The 21,070-nt window shown below is 68.2% G+C and overlaps 6 protein-coding genes across 6 annotated transcripts in view; 3 read left to right on the top strand and 3 right to left on the bottom strand.

Annotated features, from left to right (window-relative positions):
• The window catches only part of CHLNCDRAFT_136015 (hypothetical protein), a gene marked incomplete at both ends in the record, with an annotated part of 1,985 nt that extends 1,504 nt beyond the window's left edge, over nucleotides 1-481 (bottom strand). Inside the window, one exon of the mRNA XM_005845915.1 lies at nucleotides 203-481. Coding sequence (XP_005845977.1) covers nucleotides 203-481 — 279 coding nt within the window. The remainder of the gene's footprint in view (nucleotides 1-202) is intronic.
• A 461-nt stretch (nucleotides 482-942) lies between these two features.
• On the top strand, nucleotides 943-10,546 carry CHLNCDRAFT_58355 (hypothetical protein; the record flags this gene model as incomplete). Its single annotated transcript, XM_005846044.1, has 26 exons — nucleotides 943-1,014; nucleotides 1,107-1,167; nucleotides 1,324-1,487; nucleotides 1,805-1,933; nucleotides 2,204-2,275; nucleotides 2,465-2,542; nucleotides 2,763-2,942; nucleotides 3,257-3,475; nucleotides 3,705-3,926; nucleotides 4,160-4,282; nucleotides 4,500-4,653; nucleotides 4,949-5,024; nucleotides 5,219-5,302; nucleotides 5,566-5,781; nucleotides 5,982-6,126; nucleotides 6,369-6,496; nucleotides 6,822-6,918; nucleotides 7,180-7,272; nucleotides 7,442-7,873; nucleotides 8,110-8,259; nucleotides 8,489-8,634; nucleotides 8,914-9,016; nucleotides 9,213-9,257; nucleotides 9,572-9,630; nucleotides 9,935-10,043; nucleotides 10,224-10,546. 26 exons carry the CDS (start codon nucleotides 943-945, stop codon nucleotides 10,290-10,292), a joined length of 3,426 nt encoding a protein of 1,141 aa, XP_005846106.1. The 3' UTR covers nucleotides 10,293-10,546.
• Nucleotides 10,547-13,533: 2,987 nt separating this feature from the next.
• On the top strand, nucleotides 13,534-14,472 carry CHLNCDRAFT_136011 (hypothetical protein; the record flags this gene model as incomplete). Its single annotated transcript, XM_005846043.1, has 1 exon — nucleotides 13,534-14,472. The coding sequence occupies one exon, from the start codon at nucleotides 13,534-13,536 to the stop codon at nucleotides 14,470-14,472; it is 939 nt and encodes a 312-aa protein (XP_005846105.1).
• A 260-nt stretch (nucleotides 14,473-14,732) lies between these two features.
• On the bottom strand, nucleotides 14,733-17,289 carry CHLNCDRAFT_59718 (hypothetical protein). The gene is made up of 8 exons (XM_005845914.1): nucleotides 17,177-17,289; nucleotides 16,880-17,019; nucleotides 16,590-16,703; nucleotides 16,239-16,382; nucleotides 15,903-16,012; nucleotides 15,514-15,654; nucleotides 15,170-15,315; nucleotides 14,733-14,998 (listed from the first exon to the last, which is right to left on the bottom strand). Exons 1-8 carry the CDS (start codon nucleotides 17,217-17,219, stop codon nucleotides 14,883-14,885), a joined length of 954 nt encoding a protein of 317 aa, XP_005845976.1. The 5' UTR covers nucleotides 17,220-17,289; the 3' UTR covers nucleotides 14,733-14,882.
• Nucleotides 17,290-17,495: 206 nt separating this feature from the next.
• On the bottom strand, nucleotides 17,496-18,973 carry CHLNCDRAFT_136009 (hypothetical protein; the record flags this gene model as incomplete). Its single annotated transcript, XM_005845913.1, has 5 exons — nucleotides 17,496-17,612; nucleotides 17,742-17,839; nucleotides 18,080-18,188; nucleotides 18,452-18,721; nucleotides 18,872-18,973. The coding sequence occupies 5 exons, from the start codon at nucleotides 18,971-18,973 to the stop codon at nucleotides 17,496-17,498; spliced, it is 696 nt and encodes a 231-aa protein (XP_005845975.1).
• A 657-nt stretch (nucleotides 18,974-19,630) lies between these two features.
• CHLNCDRAFT_136008 (hypothetical protein) overlaps nucleotides 19,631-21,070 on the top strand; it is a gene marked incomplete at both ends in the record, with an annotated part of 3,329 nt that continues 1,889 nt past the window's right edge. Inside the window, 5 exons of the mRNA XM_005846042.1 lie at nucleotides 19,631-19,746; nucleotides 19,865-19,922; nucleotides 20,031-20,153; nucleotides 20,388-20,495; nucleotides 20,799-20,978. Of these exons, the coding sequence (XP_005846104.1) occupies nucleotides 19,631-19,746; nucleotides 19,865-19,922; nucleotides 20,031-20,153; nucleotides 20,388-20,495; nucleotides 20,799-20,978 (585 nt within the window). The remainder of the gene's footprint in view (nucleotides 19,747-19,864; nucleotides 19,923-20,030; nucleotides 20,154-20,387; nucleotides 20,496-20,798; nucleotides 20,979-21,070) is intronic.

Below are 21,070 nucleotides of genomic sequence, written 5' to 3'. Positions count from 1 at the left end.
TGGTGAGGGAGGCAGGCTGGGGTGAGGCGGGAAGGGCAGCAAACCGCACAGATCAGCAGCAAGCGGCCAGTCCCCCTGCCAGTTGCACACCAGAGCCGCAGAGCGCTGAACAGGTGGCCAGCAGGCGATAATGGCTACATGCATGGCTATGTTGGCATGCGTGTGGCCAGCTGGCAGGCCCCGCAGCCAGACCCGCGCGCACCAGGTATGGGAGGGAGGCCACCACTCGGTCGGGGATGTCTGGTCCGCTATTGCGATACGAGGCCTGCGCCGCCACATGGCGCCTGCCCGCAGCAGGCTGCAGGGTGCGGTGGGCCGGCAGCCGCGCACCGCGCAGCACAGTGCTGCTGCCGCCCAGCGGCGGGCGGGCGGGCGGCGGCGGCGGCGCCGCCCGTGCTGCCGTGCGACAGCCTGCGGTCGGCGGCCTGCGCAGGGCCGGGAATTGCGCCCTGGTGGCGTTGCAGACTGCTTGGGCGGCCATGGCAGACTCTCCTACGCTGGGCAGAACTTTCACTTGGGCGATCAGCGTCGAGAGCCGGCACGGGGCTTTAGGAAACGTGATGTGGCCTTTCAGCAGCGGATTGCAATGGCAGGGGACGGGAATGGGTGGGACGATGGAGGTCAAGGAGGCGCTGCACTGCGTGCTGAGGCCAGCCAAGGAGAGAACGCACCCAGACGGGCCGCAGCGTTCTGGATCGTCAAGGGACAGGGTTGGTCTGCTCGAGGACCGGTCCCTGCCCCCGCGGGTTTGTTGTTTTGAGTTTTTGTCAAAAACTCTCTTTGCACCTAGCCTCTGCCCCTGGCTGGCACCAGGACGCCGGAACACCACCATGGCAACCTCAACGGGCTTCCGTCCCTTGAAGCGGCAGCGAGTGGAGTGAGTGCCCAGCTCAAAAGCGATCGCCGGCTCCTCCCCGACTGCTTCCGCCCGCTGACGCTTCGATGTCGCCTCCCCTTCCCTGCAGCGCCTACCCGACTGGCTCGGTGATGCGGGTCGAGGTGTCAAACTTCATGGTGCGCCGCCCCGCCGCCCCCCGTCCAGCCCGTGCTCCCACGCTGTTGCCTTGGGCCCTCCTGCAGCAAACCAGCCGCCCTGATTGCCGCAGACCTACAAGCGCGCCACGGTGGAGCCAGGTCCCAAACTGAACCTGGTGCTGGGCCCAAACGGTGCGCCGCCGGCGGGCCTGCACCCATCCGCGCGCCACCGCGGAATGCAACGCCGGCGGCACGGCCTCTCTCCCAGCCCCCGCTTGCTTGCCTTGCCCGCCACAGCCTCCAACATTTGCCACCTCCTGCACCCACGACCGCTCTCCTCCTGCGCAGGCACCGGCAAGTCTTCCCTGGTGTGCGCCATCTGCGTGGGGCTGGCAGGCAGGACCTCGCTGCTGGGGCGGGCAGAGGATGTGTCGTCGTTTGTGCGGCGCGGCGCCTCGGCGGGCTGGGTGGAGATCACGCTGAGCAGCGGCAACCCCATGCGGCCGCACGTGGTGAGCTGCTGCAGCGGCTGCAGCCGCTGCAGCTGCTGCTGCTGGCGAGGGCTGAGGCAGGGGCGCAGCCTTCAAGCCCACCCCCCTTGTCCTTGCCTCCTGCTTCCTGCACCCACCCGGCTCGCCACGCACTCCCCAGCATCACCCAAGCGCCTCACTGCGCTTCCACCCGCCTCTCCTCTCGATCTTGCTTTTCTTCCTCCTACTCCCTCCTTGGCTCCCCCCTCGTCTCCCCTCCTTACCTCCTTCCTCCCTCCTTCCCTCCTCCCTCCCTCCTTTCCTCCGTGCCCCCTCCCCTCCTTTCCCCACTCGCCCAGGTGCGGCGCGAGATGCACCGCGACACCAACTCATCTGAGTGGTACATCAACCGGGAGAAGGTGCGCATGAAGGACGTGGAGGAGCTGGTACGGGACAAGCTCAAGGTGCAGCTGGACAACCTGTGCCAGGTGAGGGCACGCCCTGCTCTCCCGCCTCGATTTTGGCTCAGTATGAGTTGGGTGGGAGGGGTGGTGATGTATGAGGGGCATGGGGGCTTGCAGTGGCGGGTTGGGCATAATGGGGAGGAGGCGCGGGCTGGGCTGGGCTGGGAAGTAGTTTTTGTGTGTGCATGTGTGTAGTGGTGGGGATCATTCCAGCAGTTGGACCCATTCCCACACATGCCAGGCCCACACATGCGCCACCTCACCACCTTGCCGCCGTCCCTCCCGCCCCTGCAGTTCCTGCCCCAGGACAAGGTGGTTGAGTTTGCGCGCATGACGCCCAAGGACCTGCTGGAAGCCACGGAGAAGGTGCGGCACGCCGCACTGTGGTCACGCCGTGGCGCAGCTCCCTGCTGGCGCAGCTCCCTGCGCTCGTCGGCCCTCTGCCCTCTGCCCCATCGCTGGCTGCTGACTTCCCCTTCGTCGATCCCTGAACGCTGGGCCCTGAACGCTCTGAGCCCTGAGCGCTCAACGCCTGCCTGTTCTGCGCCAATGCAGGCCATCGGCAACGGCGAGCTGTACGAGCAGCACTCGCAGCTGATCAAAGTGCGGCGGGAGCTGGCTGGGCACGACCAGGTGGGCGGCTGGCAGCGAGAGATGGGCCCCCCCCTGCCCCGGCAGCCGGTGCAGGCTCCGCCTGCATCGCTGCAGTGCATCTGCCCTGCCTAGAGGGTTTGCGGCGGCCGCGCGCCGGGCCCGGCAGCACACGCTACTCCCTTGCCCCGCCCACCTGCCGCTCGCACCCTGCACGCGGCACCACCATTTTCACCCCGCGCCGCCTCCTCGCCGCCCGCAGCACAAGGCGGCACTGGATGAGAGCGTGGCGCAGCTGAAGGCCGACAACAGCCGCAGCACGCGGGACGTGCAGAACATCCAGCGCAGGCAGCAGCTGATGGAGGAGGTGGAGCTGGCCCGGCAGAAGCTGCCCTGGGTGGTGTTTGAGGGGCGGCGCAAGGCGTGGGAGAAGGACAAAGAGGTGGGGGGGTAGGCTGCTGCTGCTGCTGCCGCCGCGCTGCCAGTTGCGCCGGTGTGTGGCTAGCGTGTGTCTGCTGCCACTGCCATCGCCGCTTGCGCCACTGTGGCTGCTGGCTGGGTTTGCTGGTGGGGGTGGTGGAGAGGGGCAGGCTGGGGCTTGGCCCGGCCGTGCAGAAGGCTGCCGGGCCGTGGTGCGGGCAGCAGGGGAGAGCGGAGGAGTGTGTGTTGGCGGGTTTGATCTGTAGAGCCAACCCTTATTGCGCCACACGGCCTCGCCTTAGTCCCCCTCTTTCTCCCGCCGCCGCCTCCCTTCAGCTGCGGGACAGCGCCAAGCGGCGGCTGCAGGAGCGGCAGCAGGCGCAGCAGGGGGACGAGGGCCCGCTGGCGGCGCGGCAGCAGCTGCTGGAGCGGCTGAGGGCCAAGAAGAAGGTGCTGGATGCGGAGCTGAAGGAAGCTGACCAGAAGCTGGCGGGCGGTCCCGCAGCGCGCGGCAGGGACCCGCAGCCGGGCCTGGAGGATGAGATGAATGCGGCGGTCCGTGCTGGGGGCGGCGCAGGCCGGGAGGCAGCGTGCGGGAGAGCGAGCCCGCAGCACGCGCCTGGGCAGGCGGCTGACTTCTGGGGGCCCGCTGCGCTGCGTGTGCTGACCGATAGCCCACTGCGGGCACACCTGCCTGCCCCACTGTACCTGTGCATGCGCACGAGGCATACGCTCAATGTGCATGTGCATGTGTGCTGTGTGCCTGCCTGCCTGCTGTGTGCAGCTGGAGGAGATCACAGCCAAGCAGGCAGAGATACAGGGCCTGGCCACGGCGGCCGCCGCCCGCGAGCGCAAGGTTGCGGAGCTGGAGGCGGCGCTGGCGGGGCTGGAGGAGGCGGTGGCGGGGCTGCCGCCGCTGGGCGACACGGGAGAGCTGGGGGCGCAGCGGCAGCAGCTGCAGAAGGAGAGCCACGACATCGCCATGCAGGCCAGTGCCCCGCTCCTGGTATCCCCCGCGCCTGCTGCTGCTGCCGTGGTTACTGCTGCGCGGGGCGAGCGGGCGATGGCCAGCCGGGCGGCGCAAGGGCCTCGCCGGGAGCCTGCAGGCTTGCGCCGCTGGCAAGGATGCCGTGCCTGTGCCGATCCTCGACGCCCGCCGGGCCCGCGTCACACACTCACCACCACCACCGCCACCCCCGACACACACTGCCTCCCGCGCCCCTGCCCCCTTCCTAGCAGGTCTCCAGTCTCAACATGCAGGTGGAGGAGCTGCAGGGCAGCCTGGAGGCGGTGCAGCGGCGGCGCCGGCTGGCCGAGGACAAGCTGCGCCGCATCGACGATTCCAAGATGAGGCGCCTGCAGGTGGGCTGTGTGTGCGTGTGGTGTGTTGTGGGGTGAGCTGGGTGGCTTGCTGTGGTCGCTTGTTGTGAAGTGGAGTGCAGTTGGGGAAGCCGGCCCACTGCTGTCGCTCTCGCTGCCCCGCTACCACCCGTGCCCAGCCCCTGGCCTGGGCCCATCCCCCGCGCCCTCACACCACAGACACCAGCACGTGCTTACTCACACAGAATCTGTACCGCAGGCCCTGGACCAGCGGTACCGTGGCATCGCCGCCGTCTGGCGGTACCTGCAGGCCAACAGGGCGCGGTTCAAGTACCCCGTGTATGGCCCCATCGCTCTTGAGGTGGAGTGCCCTGATCCGCTGCACGTGAGGTGCCTGGAGCAGCAGGTGGCAGGTGAGGGCTGGCCGCCTGCTCGGCGGCCAAAAGCATGGATGAGAGCCGCTGCAGGGGCACGGCGGGGGCATGACACGCTGGGATACCGGCTCTGGTGCTGAACCAGTATGTTTTCGGGTTTGGTTTAGTTACGGGCGCTGGCCTGGGGCGCGGCGCGGCGCTGTGGGGCAGCCCATGCAGTCTGGCTGACCCACACTCGCACCCGCTCCCGCACCTGGGCACACCCAGACGCCCTGCCTGCGCCTGACCGCACCTGACCGCACCTGCGTGCCTTCCTGCGCACCTGCCTGTGCAGCCAACGTGTGGTCTTTCTTCGTCACCCAGCACAAAGACGACCACGACTTGCTGGAGGAAGAGTGCAAGCGGTTCAAGTGAGGCGCTCGGCCGCCTGCCCAGCAGCCAGGTGCTAGAAGCCAGATGTCCTGTGGCCTTCCCACGAGCAGCTGCAGCGCTGGGCACGACAGCTGCTGAGCTGCCCAGCTGAGCTGGAGGGGCCCTGCCTGAATGCCCAGCCGTGCCCCCCACCTCCACCCACCCCCCACCCTGCCCCTCTGCACACCCGCAGCTTCCGCCCCTCCGTCGCCTGCTACAAAGGGGACCCTCATGAGCCAATCCGCCACCCTCGCGGCGAGGCCTCTGAGTACGCGCGGTGAGCTGGAGGGCGCCGGAGCATCCGTTCCTGGATGGGTGCATGCCTGGGTGGAAGGGGTTGAGGGTCCCCTTTCAGGACAGTGTCAGATCTTCGTGTGCGGCGTGTGCGGGCGCTCGGCCCAGCCGCTCGCTGCACCTGCTCGATGACTGGCCATGTGCCAGCCAGATCCCATGGTGCGCCACCGCGCCCGCTTACCTGCACCGCCGCGCTCACCGTACCCTGCACGGCACCGCCCGGTACCGCCCCGCCCCGCCCCGCAGCTACGGCATCTCCCAGACCCTGGACTGCGTGTTTGTGGCGCCCCCCGTGGTCAAGCGTGTGCTGTGTGATGAGGCCCGCATCCACGAGGCGTATGTGGGGGATCGAGGCACGCGGGTAGAGGAGCTGTTCCGCGACCACGACCGCCTGCAGCAGGTCTACACGCCAGACTGCTCCTACAGGCGCGCGGTGGTTGGCGGCGGCGGGGTGGCAGCTGTGTCGGGCTGCCGTTGTGCTTGGGGCTCTGGTTTCTGTGGATTCTTGTCTGCTTTGGGTTGGCTGGGTGCCCGCTCATGTTTGGTGTTTTGCTCGTCATCACACCTCCAAGCCTTGCTGTTCACTGTCTGCCCAGCCAACCCAACCCGAGCGCTGTGCCCTCCCCTGCCACCCACCCCGCCCCGCCGTGTGCTGCCCGCAGGCGCACGCGCAGCGCGTACAACAGCACCGCCGAGTCGACGCTGGTTGGCGACCTGCGCCCGGCGCGCCTGCTGTCGGGGGCAGCCACCGTGGACGACGGGCGGGAGCGGGAGGCGGCGCAGGCGGACATGCAAGCCTGCGACCAGGCGCGGCGCCCCGCTGCTCCACCCGCTGCTGCTGCGTGATGGGGCCTGCAGGATGGGGCCTGGCCGTCGCGGCGGGCTGCCAGCTTTGGTCCTGCCCCAGCGTGCTGCCCGCTGCTGCCCCATCACCGTGTTCCTTGCTGCGGCGCCACCCACCTGCCTGCCTGCCGCCATGCCCTGCCCTGGCCTGCCCTGGCCTGCCTGCCTCCTCACCTCCCCCTGCCCGCCTCCCATCCTACTTGCAGGAAGCGGCTGGGTTGCAGGGCGAGATGCGGGAGCTGCAGGAGCAGCGGCAGGCCAAGCAGCATCACCTGGACGGCCTCAAGCGCCAGCAGGCCCGCATCGCCGACCAGGAGCGGGTGCTGGTTGAGCGGTGGGTGTGGCTGGCGGCCCGCCGGGTGGCTGGGGGTGGTGCTTGGGGGTGGGGTGACGGCTGGCCGGCTGGCTGCCGGGATGTCGGAGTGCTGGAGGCAAGCGGGAGGGCCGCCTGCCACACCTGCCTGGCCGCTCCCCTGGTTCTTTTGGTGTGCGCCCTGCCTGCTGGCTTGGCTTGCTGTTGCCGCGTGCCAGCCTGGGATTGGCTGGTTACCACTTGGCAGGCGCCCGCTTCCTCTGGGGGTTGAGGTGCTGGGGTTGTTGCCCACACCACGTGCTCCGTTGCTCGCTGCTGAGAAGAGCCAGCTCCCTGGCTGCTGCAGGCACCGCTCGATGCGCACCAAGCTGAAGAGCAAGCAGAGCGAGCTGGAGCGTCTGCGCAGGCAGCCCGGCCCGCGCAAGAAGGAGCCCAGGCTGCGGGTGGCGCTCCAAAAGGCTGGCGACCGAGCGTTCGCCAAGGCGAGGCGCGCCGCTGGCCGCCTGCCCTGCCCTGTTTGCCTGCCAGCAGCGCTGTGTGCCAGCCGGCCGGCCTGGCCGCCTGGCAATCGGGAGGGGCTGCTGCTGGCTGAGCGCTTTTTGTTGCCGGCTGCCACCCTCTGGCTGCCTGGCCAGCTCCCTCCCACACCGCCACCGGCACACGCATACAGAACGCACGCACGTGCACACCACCTCGCCTCGCAGGCCCTGGAGATGGCGGAGGTGCAGGCGGGGCAGGCGGAGCGGCTGCTGGGCTCAGCGGCCACCGACCTGGGCATCCGCGAGGCGGCGATGCAGGTGTGTGTGTGGTGTGTGTGTGTGTGTGTGGCTGTGTGTGGCTGTGTTGCATACGTGGGGATGGGGGCCACCATGGTGGATGGGCATGAGTATCTCCTCTTCCCTCTCCTCCTCCCTTCATCACCCTCGCCCTCACCCTCACCCTCACCCTGGCTGGCCCCACCCGCAGGTCGAGCACTTGGCCCAGGCCAGCCAGCGGCGCCAGGCGCAGCTGCGCGACCTGCAGAGCCAGGTGGACCGGCTGACGACGCTGTGCCGGATCAGTGCGGAGGAGTGCAGGCAAGGCTGCGGGGCGGCTGTGCCGGCGCGGCTGCGCAGGCCGGCGGCTCGGGCTGCCAACCGGTTGCTTGATTACACTTCGCAATTGTGCAACCAGGGCTGGCCTGGCCGGCTGGCGCCAGGGCTGCCTGCGTACCGTCCTCTGCTCGCGCCGCCCGACGCCGCCGGCCCCAACGCCGCCGGCCCCGCGCTCCCGGCGCGCAGGAAGCTCAAGGACCGCGCGGAGCAGGCGGCGCCGATGAGCGATGAGCTGGCGGCGGCGTGGGAGGCGGCGGCGCTGCCGGATGAGGAGGCCGGCCTGCAAGACCTCATCGCCGAGAAGGTGTGCTGGCTTGGCTTGGCGGGGAGGGGGTGGTGGTCGGTGGTGGAGTGCGCGTGAGTTGCGAGGGCGTGGGCGGGATTTGCCCTCTTACGCAGCGCGGCGCGTGCATGGCAGCCACCCCCTTGCACAGGCTGCGGCGGCATGGCCTTACCCGCACCTACCCTCACGCTGTGAGCACCGCTCTCCCACACTTGCACAACGCACCTTCTCCTGCCCTGCCCTGCCCTGTCCTCCAGACGGCGGAGTCCGACGGCATGCTGGTCCAGAACCCGGCGGCGCTGCGCCAGTACAACGAGCGGTGCCGCCAGATTGCGGAGCAGGAGCGGCAGCTGGCGGAGCTGGAGGAGAAGCGCCAGCTGGCGCGCCAGACGATCGACGACGTCACGGTGGGAGGGGGCAGGGGCTGCAGCTGCGCGTACGTGCCGCACAATCCCGCCGCTGCAAGCTGGCATGCTCCTCCGCCTCGCCCACACACCACCTGCCACACACCACCTGCCACACCCCACCCCAGCCACACCACACCACACCACACCACCTGCCACAACCCCACCCATTCACCACAACTCACACCGCGCCACCCAGCCGCCCCTCTGCTGCTGCCACCCCTCGCTGCAGAGCCGGTGGCTGCCCGCGCTGCAGCGCATCGTGTCCACCGTCAACGCCACCTTCTCCGCCAACTTCCGCACCGTGGGGTGCGCCGGGGACGTGGTACTGCACGAGGCGCCGGACGAGGACTTTGAGCACTACGCGATCGAGATCAGGTGTGTACCGCTGTCCCGCCGACATGGCCTTGCTGCGCTGTCGCACTGCTGGCGTAGCATCGTTGCACTGCCGTACTGCTCGGATGCGACCGTGCGTGCCCATCTGCCGCGGTGTCTCTGAGCAGGCTGCATGTGGGCTGGCAGTGTGCCAACCAGACATTGGGGCACGAAGTGTCTGTGCAGCACTGCCCAGCCCGCCACCTGGCCCCATTCACCCCATACCCCCACCCACCTGCCTGCTTCCCTTGCCTTGCCCCTCCCTCAATGCTTGCCCCCCAGGGTCAAGTTCCGGGACAGCGAGGAGCTGCAGACGCTGGACGCCAACCGCCAGAGCGGCGGCGAGCGCTCGGTGTCCACCATCCTCTACCTGATCGCGCTGCAGGTGGGCGGGACTGTGTGTGTGTGTGTGTGTGTGTGTGTGTGTGTGCCGCATGTGTGTGTGGCACAGCCACAGCCTGGTGCTCACCCACCCACCAGCCTGGTGTGGCGGGGGGGCAGCAGCATGGGCTGAATGCCTCACCCCTCACTGCCCTACCCCTCACTGCGGACCGCGCCTCTGCGCCCATGCCTGGGTGCAGGGCGTGACGGTGACCCCCTTCCGAGTGGTGGATGAGATCAACCAGGTGGGTGGCCGTTGTGCTGCTGCTGGTGGTGGTGGTTTGCTGGTGGTGGTGGCGGTGGTGGCGGTTGTCGTGGTGGGTGGCCAGTGTGGTTTGTGGGCGAGCAAGGAGGGCCGCCTTCACACTCAAAGCGCGCGGAGAGCCCCCAGATAGCTCGCCTTGCCGGGGCTGCATCGCGCGCGACGCCCACCCAGGATGTCTGCCTCCCATCACTTTTCGTGTCTGCCTGCCTGCGCACACGCACACACGTGCGCACACTCACACACAGCAGCAACATGCCCCTTACTACACACCGCCTGCTTCTTTCTGCCTGCCAGGGCATGGACCCTATCAACGAGCGCAAGGTCTTCATGCAGCTGGTGGACGCGGCCTGCAGGTGGGCGCGGACAGTGTGTGGTGGGAGGGTGGGTGGCGCATTGGCTGGCGCTGGCTGGCGGCTGGCGGCTGCATGTGGGGTCCTCGTCCTCACCCAGCCCGCCCAGCATAACACTCCAGACCGCCCATCCTGGCCCTCCGGTCCACCCACAGGCGCCTGTCCCGCCCCTTTCCATGCCGCCCCGCCCCCATTCCATCGTTCTCCCACCGCTCGCATCCCAACCTATTGTCGCAGGGCCGGCACACCCTGCACCGCTCCCTGCTCACCCCCCGTGCCGCTGCTCCCCCTGCCGCGGCTGTCGCAGGACAGGCACCCCACAGTGCTTCCTGCTCACCCCCAAGCTCCTGCCCGACCTGCCTTTCACTCGGGACGTCACCGTGCTCCAGATCATGAACGGAAACCACATCAAGGATGTGAGTGGGGGTGTGGTGCCAGCACGAGTGAACCACAGAGGGTGGTGGGTGGTGGTGGTGGTGTTGGTTGTGGAGTGTAAAATGTAGGGTCTGGGGATAGACAGACTGACAGGTGTGGCAGTGGACGCTGCCTCTGCGACTGCCTGAGCGCCGCCGCTGCCCCTGCCTGGCTGCGTGCAGGTGGCTGTGGGCTTCAAGATGGAGTCGCTGCTGGGCAGCCAGCGCGCGGCGCTGCTGGTCGCCGCATGAGGGGGGGAGCCTTGCGCCCCGGCGGCTTTGTCTTGGGGCCGCTGCAGAGGAGCAGACCAGCAGATTGGCGGCAGCTGCATAGCCACTGTCCGCTGCACGCGGACGGCAGCGCTGCCAGCTGAGCTGCCAGCCGAGCGCGTTGCAGTTGTGTGGCGTCAGTTCCTTCTTTCACGCCCCGGAGTCTGCTTACATGCATACAGAGGCTCCAGAGGGCGCGGCTTGCTGTTGGCAGCCACTGTAAGTTTGATCGGTGCAGCTGATGGGCAAGCCGCAGCAGCCGCCAGACGGCAGGGGCTGGCGGGATGGGAGAGGAGCAGGCACACATGGCCTGGTCGGCAGTAGCACCATCCTTCCTTGAAGCTGAGGGAAGCAGCTAGCAACAAACGTCTCTGTAGCAACCAGCCCACCTTTGGGAAGCAGCCCAGGCGCACCACTTCACCTTCCAGCGGTGCAAAACGCCAACGGTGCAGCAAGCCCTGGGGCATCCTGTTAGAAGCCAGCCAGCACTCTGACGCATTCTTTTTGCCAACTGGCGGCCCGCCTGCCGCTCAATTCCTGCATCCCTGCCCTGGTCTGGCACGAGCGCTGCCAGCCGCCTGCAACGAATGGCGGCCGAGGCGGGGTGGCTGGTGGGGCGGCTGGCGGAGGGGCAGCGCAAGCGGCTGCGGGCAGCGGCGCTCAGCCCGACGCGGGCGCAGTGGCAGAGCAACGCTATCCTGCAAGCGGCACTGGCAGCAGAGCTGCGGAGCTGCTCGTCTCAGCAGGCGCTGCTCGTTCAGCATGAAGGAGGCAAACGACTGCTGGCGGGGGCAGCGACCACAGTGGTATGTATATAGTGAGACAAGAGCAGGAATCAGGAGGCAACAGTCCAGGTGGCCAGCCTGCACGTAGACCAGCCTTGGAGGGTGAGGGGGGGAGCAGCTTGCGGGCAGCGGCTTCAGAGGCGGCGGCGGGAGGCGCGGGCGCTCCAGCGGCCCAGAGGCGGCGGCACCTTGATACTGGCTGATTTGCTTCCCTCTTGTCATCGTGTGATTTGGGCTGGGGCCAGGAGAGCAACAGGCTTCTTGCCAACAGCCAGTGTGCTGCGGCTAAGGCGCAGCACGAGTGCCAGTTTGTAGGCTCGTAGTGTCCAATTGTAGGCTCGCTAGTGTCCAGTTGGTTTAGCTCTCATCCACAGACCCCACTGTCTTCAGTACGTGGCCGCATGCTGGGAACACTCAGCTGCCTCCGCTGCCAGCCCGCAGTTCGGTCCCGGCCCACCGTAGGCCACACGCTCCACAGCGGCCGTGGGCGCCAGAGTGGCCGCCTGAGGGCTAGTAGCCAAAGGGCACAGCTGGAGCTTGAGGTGAAACTGCTTCGGCAGGCAGTCGATGCAGAGCGGCGTGCAGCGAACGAGGCGCGGCTGCGCGCCGACGAGGTGCGGCGGGCAGCGGACTTGCAGGAGCAGTCTCTGCGCACAGAGCTGGCGTTTGTGCGTGGCACCCTGAACATGCGGGGTGTAATAGGTGCGTGCTGACTGCTCCTTCCTTCGGGCGGGACAGCCAGGCCTAGTGCTGCAGGCGACTGCTGGGGGCCTGGGCCGGTTTGTGGCAGGCTACCTGCAGCTTGCTTGGCCCCAGGTTGCAGCCTTGCCCACAGTCAGAGTCGCTGCCTTACTTTGCACGGTGCAGAGGAGGCGGAGCGCGAGTTCAGAGCCGCGCTCACGTGCTCGGAACAGAAAGCCGCACAGACGCGCCGAGGCCGAGCAAAGACAGCCCCGCAGCCGCAGAGTCGCGCAGTTCTGTGGGAACTGCTGCTGGAACAGGAGGCGTCGCTGGCCCAGTGCTTTGAGGAGATGGGCTGGGCGCGCCAGGACGCGCCCAAGAAGATCGCTAAGCTGCACAAGCTGCTCAGCCAGCATGGACACAACGAGTTCCAGCTGTCCCCGCGACGAGTGGATATTGTGGTGAGTGTCACGGTCGGGGTACCGGCCATTCAGTCGTGCAGAGGCGCAACGACGGGTGTGTAGCGCAGCGTGTGGGTGGCAGCCCTATGTGGGCGCATTTTCCTTTCCACCGCCTCTACCCAGCGGTCGCATGTCTGCCGTTCCCCTCCTCATTGTGTGCTGCAGCGTGCTGAGAGATGCTGGCCTTGCTGCGCATGCATGCTTTGCTCAGTGCTGTGTACGACTCCTGCATCCCCGACGCAGGAGGGTGTGGTGGACAAGGAGCAGGCCCAAGCTCTGGCCTGCATCTGTGACTACCTGAAGCTGGACTGGCAAATCACGTCTCGTTATAGCACAAGCGAGGGCAGCGAGCAAGAGGAGTAGCCGCCACGCCGTGCAGCATGCAGCATCCACCTGACGCAAGCCCCAACCTGCTGGCCATGTATGAGTGCAGCATCTGCCTGGCGCAAGCTCCAACCTGCTGCCAGTTTGTGTCTCCTTTCCGCTCCATGCACCTCTTTTCTGGTCGTGCTTTGCTGTGCCATTTTGCTACGCCCTCTCCCCGCTCATGTTGTTGCCCCATTCCTGGACCTTGTACTTCTTCTGTTGCTGCCACTGTTGCTCCGCCGGCCCCTGGTTTCCCCTCTGTGGCCTTCCGCATCCCTGCCCGCTGGGCCTTTAACTCCCCTGCTGATGCGCATGTGGCGATCTACACCTCCTCATCCCATGCCTTGATCATTTCATCGACTGGAGGTAGTCTTCTTATGCACAGCTTTCACGTGTTGCTATGGAAGTATTGTTGGCCGCCAGCACCGAACGGCACAGTGTGGCCGCTCTGACGGCAGGCGCTGGTGGGAGGGGAGATGAGCAGGCACCTCCGGCCTGGCCAGCACGCAAGCACAATCCCTCCTTGCAGTTGGGGAAGCGGCTTAGGCACTCGCGTGGGACAACTGACGCAGGTGGCAGTAACAGGGGCGATGCGGGGGGCGGGCCTGCTGCGACTCAGCGCAGCGTGGCGCCCCTGGGCCTGCTCGCTCCCCCTCCTGAGCAGCTTGGAGTTGCTTGTGCTCCAACACACAGACAGCAGCGAGCAATACCTGGTCGGCTTGTGGCTGCTGTCGCCCTCCAGGTGCTCGCCTCGTTCCCCCAGGTGAACCTCCAGGCAGCAATGGCTGGGTGGGGAGGGCACCCACTTGCAGTGCTGCGAGGTGCAGGGGCGCTGCACCACTGGCGGTCAGGGCAGAGACCGCCGCCGCCACCCGCTGCCACCTGCGCAGTGCGACAGCAGGGCATTTCCCATTCTAGTCGGTTGACGTCATGGTGGAGCTGGCGGCCATACTCAGCCTAGCAGCTTACTCTGGAGACGAGGCGGCGGTGCGCCAGCTGCTGGCAAGAGGTGCCTGGCCGGATCACACCACCACGGAGGGCTTGAACCCGCTGCACATTGCAAGCTCCTGTGGCCATGCGGGGTTAGTGAGGCTGCTGCTGGAGGCTTCGCCAGTCACGGCGGCAACGGCAGACTCTGATGGGGGCACAGCACTTCACTATGCCGCACAGGGCTCTAGGAACAGCCCAACTGCGGCAGTCGTGCGCCTGCTGCTGGAGGCTGCCCCAGCCGCAGCTTTGGCGCCGGATGCCGTAGGCTTCACACCGCTTCACAGCACGGCCGACGCTGGAAACATTGAAGTGATGAAGATGCTGCTGACGGCGGCACCCGCTGCGGCGACAATGCTCAACACAAACAAGGAGGCCGCCATCCATCGCGCCACCTACCGCTGCAACCCAGCAGCCGTGCAGCTGCTGCTGGAGGCGGCGCCAGCGCTGGCTTTTGCGCCAGACGCGTGTGACGAAACGCCACTGCACCTGGCGCTGAGTGGGTACTGGATCACAACAGAGGCCAGGGAGACGGCTCGCTGCCTGCTGGGGGCGGCGCCAGCGGTGCAGCCAGCTCTTGACATCCTCCTACAGCACAGCCAGCGTTATGCCACCCTCTTTGCCGACCTGGCGGCCCGCCTGCCGCTCAGCCAGGATCAGTGGCGCTCAATTCCTGCGCCCTGCCCCGACCTGGCTCGGGCGCTGCCAGCCGTCCTGGGGCGATCTACGGCAGAGGCGGGGTGGCTGGTGGGGCGGCTGGCAGAGGGGCAGCGCAAGCGGCTGCGGGCAGCGGCGCTCGGCCTGGCACGGGCGCAGCGGGGTGTGCCGTCCCTTCCGGCAGAGCTGAGAGGGCGCATCCTGGCGCTGTGCCTGCTGTATTGACTGAATCACAAGATTGGCTGGACTCCCATACATCTGCTGTAAGCTGTACAGATAGGGCTTGAATGGTTCATGCCATATGATTGTGTGCACGGTGCAGTCGACCCCCCTTGCAATGTAGCTGCAAGGATATGCAGTGTGAAGTGGGTTGGTGCCCCTGGCCACCGCTGTGCGCCAGCTGCCCAGCACCATCCTGCGGTACCAGCGCCACCTGGCTGCCGCCGCGCCTCGGCCCCCCCCCGCCAGATCGCCAACGCGGAGCGTAGATCAACATTACAAGATGCCAAGCAGTGTCGCTGGGGCAGGCCAGCCAAAAGAGAAATACAGTAGCGGTTATGAATGAAAAATGGGGGCCGGGGATATGTCGGCAGGCCGCAGCTCCTCCAACACCAGCCGACTGCCAGCGAGCCGCCTCACTGCATCATGCGCTGCAGCACCAGGCTGACCAGCCGCTCGCTGCGCACACCCAGCGCCACACGCACCGGCGGCAGCCCCTGCCACTCGTTGCCGCCCACCCACGCCTTCTTGCCTGCGGCGCAGCGCAGCGGGCGCAGCCAGGGGAGCAGCCTTTACTTGCTCCTGCCAGCCCCGCGTTCATGCACACCTACGCCGCGCCCACCCACATGGTTGCACACACCACACACTCCACAACAGATGATTAAGACGACAGCACAATCCAAGTCCCAGCCACCCCGCCCACCTTCATCCCGTATCGTGCGCCCCTTGGCGGGCCCATCCGTCACCACCAGCACGCCGCCCGCGTGCCAGTCGAACAGCGTGGGGTCCAGCACGGCGGCCAGGGCAGCCGCATCGTGCACATACACCGCCTCCATGCCGTACACCTTCCTGCAGTACGGTACGGGCAATGGCATGGATAGGTGGTGTGGAAAGCGGTACACCCGGCAGTACAGCTTCTCTGTCTCTCGCAAGCAGCGCTGGCGGCAGGCGTTGGCGTCAGGTGAGCTGGGCCGAGCCCACAGCCAGCAAACATTGATTAACAGCCGGAGCGCCTTTGGCATGCCGCTGGGCAGGCGCCCTGCTCGCCTGTGGTAGCCCAGGTAGAACTGGGTGATGTCCCGCAGGAAGGTGCCGTGCCGCCCCCGCCCCGCCATCCCCTCAATCTGCCCCGCCGTCATGAGGCACTGGTGCGTCACATCCAGGCCCACCATCCAGCAGTTGGGCAGCCTGCGGGGGCGGGGGTGGGTTAAAGGGGGGGGGAGGAGGCCAGATGTGTGGGGGTGAGCGAGTGGCGGTAATGGCAGTCATAGGGGTGATGTGTGTGCGCGCAGAGGTGTGTGGACGTGTGCACGCCGGCACATTCAGGAGCCGTTCACGCGGCCGCCTTGTTGCCGAGCGCCCCGCGTGCGGCATCAAGCGGCCCCAGCTGCTGCTGCCGCCGCCGCCCTGCTGGCGCCAGGCCCTCCCCCACGCGCCTGCTGAGCACCACGTTGGCGGCGTCAGGGTCCCCGTAGATGTTGGCCTCCGCCGCCGGGTTGACGTTGCCGTTGCAGTGGAAGGCGCCGCCCAGGACGACCACGCGCGCCTGCGGGCAGGCCAGGCACAGCAGCAGGTAGGAACAGGCGCGCCGCGACCCACCTCCCACCACGATCACGCTCAGCATCAGGAGTTGCCCACACCGCCGCCATCGCCAAGTCAGCCCCTCCCTGCCACACGCTCACCCCACGCCACAGGCCACCCACACGAACCCACCCACCCACCCACACACAGTACACACGCACACGCACACAGTATACACGCAGTACACCCACCAGCTTCTCGGGCAGCTGCGGGTCCAGGTGCAGCGCCAGAGCCACGTTGGTCAGCGCCGCCAGCGCCAGCACCACCACCTGCCCCGGGTGGCGCCCCGCCATGCCTACGATGAACTCGGCCGCGCTGCCCGGGGCTGCGGCAGCCTGCGGTGGCAGGAGGCAGGCGGCGGAAGGAGGGAGTCGGGCGTGCGCGGCGGCATGCGCCAGGGGGCCCTGGGAAGCACGCACGCAGGAAGCAGCGGAGGCGGAAGCAGCGCAAACAAGGGTGTGCCCGGCCAGCTCCACGGCGGCCGCAGCCACCCCGCAGCCGCAGGCGAAACAGACGGCGCGGGCGCGTTGCGCAGTCCGTGCCTGCGCCAGCGGCGGGTTGGTGTTGCCGAAGCCGTCGCGGCCGTGCACAAAGTCGGCTATGCGCTCCTTGGCTGCCCCCCGCAGCGACTTGTGGGCCCCCTCCACCACAGGCACCTGCTGGGAGGGGAAGGTTCTAGGTGAGGGAAGTTGGCTGATGTGGAGAGATGGGTTGAAGGGAAAGGGGAGGCGCTGCGCTGGGCGGCTGCAGCGCTCGCACCGGCGCCCTCTGAGCACCCAGCGCGCCAGGCCCTGCAGCAAGCGCATGAATGCTGCAGCGGTGTGCCACGCACGTCGGGGCGGCCCGCCAGGTGGCAGAGGGTGAGGGCGTTACGGGTGGCCATGGCTGTTGGCACGTTGCCATAGATACTGGTCAGCCCAATCACCTCCACCTCTGGGCTGTTGAAGGCCGCCAGGATGGCCATGGAGTCATCTGGGGGCAGGTGGAAAGGGGCAGGGGGTCGGACAGGCAGCAGGGGTAGGCGGTAGGCGAGCGCGGCGGCGGCGGTGCAGGCCGGCGGCAGGTGCCGGGCGCCTGGCCCGGGGAGGCGGCGCCGCTGGTCCGCGCTTCATGGGGGCATCCGGCTCACCCACTCCCGGGTCCGTGTCGATAATGAGCTTGATTGGTGCCATGGGTGGCGCGGCAAGGTGTGGGCACTGGCTGTCGGGAGGCCCGTTCCCTTGGGGCAGAGGGCGCTCACCGCGCCGGCAATGAATCGAATGCGCAGGAAACGATGGGCTTGACCGCCCCTGAAGCGCATGCTGCGGCGGCAGGCCTGCGCGGCACCTCATCCGGCACCGCACGCCTCTCGTTACACCAGGCTCTGGGAGCGCCAGCAGGGTGCCAATCAATGATGCAGGGTCGCTGATCTGGGCTGATGCGAGCTGGCGCGCTGCCGCGGCCGCGGCCTACGGCTGCGGCACCCCCTGCGCCTCGCGCATGCGCCAGAGCTTGTGCCGCTCCGCCATCATTGGCACGATGCGGGTGCGCCGCCGCGGCTCCTCCTCCTCCTCGCGCAGCAACACCTGGCAAGGCGCCACAGCAGGCAGGGGGGAATCAGTCGAGGCTCCTCCAAGATCACCCCCGACCCGCCATCGGCGTTGGCAGCCAGCCTGCCTGCCCGCCTGCCTGCTCGCCTCGCCTCCTGGCCTCACCGTCAGGTGGCTGCGATACTTCAGCCGCTTGCCCGAACGGCCACGGCCGTGCATGGACGTGCGCTTCAGGTTCTGCCCCTTGCCCACCCACGCCTCGGCTGCACACAGGGTGGGATGGGAGTGGGGGTGTGCAGGTGTGGCTGTGCATGCATGTCGAGCATGTGCGTCGGGACATGCTCCGTGTGGCGACAGCCGCTGCAAGCCAGCCCCGGCCCCAGCGCTGCAGGCAACGCCGCGCCCCGCGCAGCCCGGGCAGCGCCTGCCGCTGCGGCGGCCCCGGGCGCTCCACCGTAACCCCAAACCCTCTGGAAACCCAAAGGAACGCCGCGGCCACGCACCCACGCGCAGCCGCTCCGCCTCCAGCCCCTGATTGTTGACCGCGTTGGCCTGCGCCGACAGCAACGCCTTCTCCACAAGCTTGGCCGACTTCTTGGGGCTCATGCGGCACTGCGCCGCGCGGCGCGGCACGGCACGCGGCACGGCACGGGTGAGCGCGGCACGGCGCGGTGCGGCGAGCGTGGCAGCCCAGGAGAGGGGCGAGCCGGCGAGTGCCAACGCCACAGGCAGGCAGGGAGGCAGGCAGGCAGGCAGGCAGGCAGGCCTGTTTCTGGCCATCAGCCGACCGCAGGGGGCGCACCCACCCCGCAGCGCTCGCCCCCAACACACGCAGGCAGACGTGCGCACGCACAACAGGCGCAGCCGCGGCCCACCTGGATGAGCGCGTCTTGAATGGGCAGCCCCCGCACCACCTTGGCAAAGTCGTTGAGCTTGTGGGGGCTGATGGAGATGCCGCGGGCGATGGCCCGCGCCAGGGTGGACACCTCGCCGCCCGCCAGCGAGACGGGGGCGGGGCCCAGCGGGGAGGCCCCCGCGGCGGCGGCGGCGGCGCCGCCCGCGGGCGTGGGCGCCTGCTGCAGTGGGTTCATGGCCGGGGAGGCACCCTCGGCGGCGGCGGGGAGGCCCAGGGAGGCGTGGAAGTGCTGCGGGGGTGGGGGCCAGGGCAGCACACAACGGGCGGGCAGGCGGATGAGGGACGTGGATGTCAGGGCGGCTGCTGAGGGCGGCGGCCACGCAGCGGCCCTGCAGCTCGCACAGCACGCGCCCTGCACAGCCGAGGCGCCAGCACTCACCCGCGCAAGCTGCCGTAGACCGCCTGCTGCCGCTGCCGCGTGGTGGCCGCCGCCGCCGCCGGCGCTCGCCGCCCACAGCAGCGCGCCCGCTCCCAGCTGCATCGCCGGGGGGGCTGCTAGCGCCGATGTGCTGGCCGCGTTGCAGAGGCTGAAGGCAGCCCTGCAGAGCTGCTGTAGGCTGCGGGCTGGGACCATGCTGCTCGATGTGTAGGGCCCGAACCCTGGTGCCTCTGTGGATTTGAAGAAGATACCTGGCAGATGGCAGGAGCTACTGGGTGAGTGGCTGAGGCTGAAGGCAGCCCTGCAGAGCTGCTGTAGGCTGCGGGCTGGGACCATGCTGCTCGATGTGTAGGGCCCGAACCCTGGTGCCTCTGTGGATTTGAAGAAGATACCTGGCAGATGGCAGGAGCTACTGGGTGAGTGGCTGAACGCAATGCCGCAGCAAGGTGGGGGGCAGGCTGCTGCCGGTGTCCGTGGCCTGGCTGCCTTGTGCTACAGTGAAAAGGTCTGGGAAGGCGATGGCAAGCATCAACTATGAAGTGCAAGTGCCAGCTCATCTGCATGACGCGTCAACTGGGGCTTGCAAAACGCCTGGATATGAGCCACCCACTGAGCGGGCATTGAATTACCTGGTCGTGATCCGCTGCCCCGCCTGGAGTGCGGTCCAAGCAAACCGCAACTGCAATTTGGTGGGTCAAGGCAGGAATGGTCGCTGCCGCAGTGGAACCAGGCACAGCGTCTAGCCCTCAGCCCAACGACATGCAGCCCGGCACGCAGAAGAGGGGGCCTGCCACGCCCGGCGCCGACCCCTCCCCACCTTCACCCTCCCCGGTTGCCGCCGACAGCCTGTCCCAGCTCTTCCGCCGGCAGCAGCGGTGAGTCGACGGGTGGGGCCGGAACCTGGCCAGCGCGTCTGTGCACCGTCCTGCCAACAATCCGCCGCTGCCTCCGCTCGATCCTTGCGGCTGCACCTTGCCCCCTCGCCCCTTGCAGCTACATCAACTACTTTTTCGACAACCTGGACTTTGGTCCCATCCAGCAGTTCTGCCAGGTGCGCTGCAGCCACACAAGCGGCCTCGCTATGGAGCGAGGCTCGCTGCCGCAAGCGTTGCACTGCGTCAGCTGTTGCACCACCCAGAGGCCCGCCGCGCCCCCGCAGGCCTGCCTGGACTGCAAGGGCGTGATCATCATCACGGGGGTGGGCAAGAGCGGGTTCATCGCGCAGAAGCTGTGCCAGACGCTGGTGTCCACAGGCACCAAGGCAGTCTTCCTCAGCCCGCAGGTCCGCTGGCGGAGCCCCTGGCCCGCCGCCTCAGCTGGCCGCCCCGCCATGGCCTCGCCCGCACCGCGCGGCCCTACCCAGCAGCGCCAGCCGCGTCCCGTCTGCCCAAACAGATCTCGCGCCACCTGCTGCGCCGGGGATGCCTGCGGCATTCCTCGTGACAGCGGCGCCGCCGGGGCGTGGCGCCGCCGCCCAGCCTGCTGCCCTCCGCGTTGTTGTGCCCGCCGCGTGCAGGACGCCCTGCACGGCGACATCGGCATCATCGGTCGGCAGGACCTGCTGGTCTGCTTCTCCAAGAGCGGCGCCACGGAGGAACTCATCCGTCTCGTGCCCTTTGCTCGGGTGCGCTGCCGCCCACCCCCCACCCTTCCCCCTTGTGCCCGCACCGCTGCCGCTGCGCATGCACCGCTGCCCTTCCGCCTGTGCCCATGCTCGCTGCGCAGCCTGCCGGCCGCTCCTGGCCCTCTCCGCACCGGCTCCCTGCCGTGTGTATGCCACCCGGACAGCCACCCACACAGCCTTGCACCCCACCTTCCCTCCACCCTACCCCCACCCACCCCACCCTCCTCGCAAGCACGTGCGCGCGCACACACGCACACACACGCCCACCCACCCACAGCCACCCGCCCCGCTCCCTCCGCGCAGGCCAAAGGCGCGCGCCTCGTCTCCATCACCTCCCAGCCCGGCAGCGAGCTGGAGGCGGTGTGCGACCTGGCGGTGCACCTGCCGCTGGAGCGAGAGCTGTGCCCCTTTGACCTGGCACCCGTCACCTCCACAGCCATACAGATGGTGTTTGGAGACACGGCAGCCATCGCGCTGATGCAGGTGTGTGTGGGTGGGTGGGTGGGTGGGTGGGTGGGTGGGTGGGTGGGGGGCGCGCGCGTAGGTGGCTGGGGGGGGGGGGGGGGGGGGGCCCC

Source organism: Chlorella variabilis (genome assembly GCF_000147415.1).
Source record: "Chlorella variabilis unplaced genomic scaffold CHLNCscaffold_15, whole genome shotgun sequence".
NCBI classification, from domain to species: Eukaryota; Viridiplantae; Chlorophyta; class Trebouxiophyceae; order Chlorellales; family Chlorellaceae; genus Chlorella; species Chlorella variabilis.
The sequence above is the reverse complement of the archived record's forward strand: the minus strand, read 5'-3'. Positions and strand labels throughout refer to the sequence as shown.

Coding starts and splice junctions, on each gene's coding strand:
- CHLNCDRAFT_59718 (XM_005845914.1), bottom strand. CDS start 17,219: ATGGCACCAATCAAGCTCATTATCGACACGGACCCGGGAGTGG. Junction 16,704..16,879: donor ACCTGGCGGGCCGCCCCGAC/GTGCGTGGCACA, acceptor CCCTCCCAGCAG/GTGCCTGTGGTGGAGGGGGC. Junction 15,316..15,513: donor TTCTACCTGGGCTACCACAG/GCGAGCAGGGCG, acceptor ACCGTACTGCAG/GAAGGTGTACGGCATGGAGG.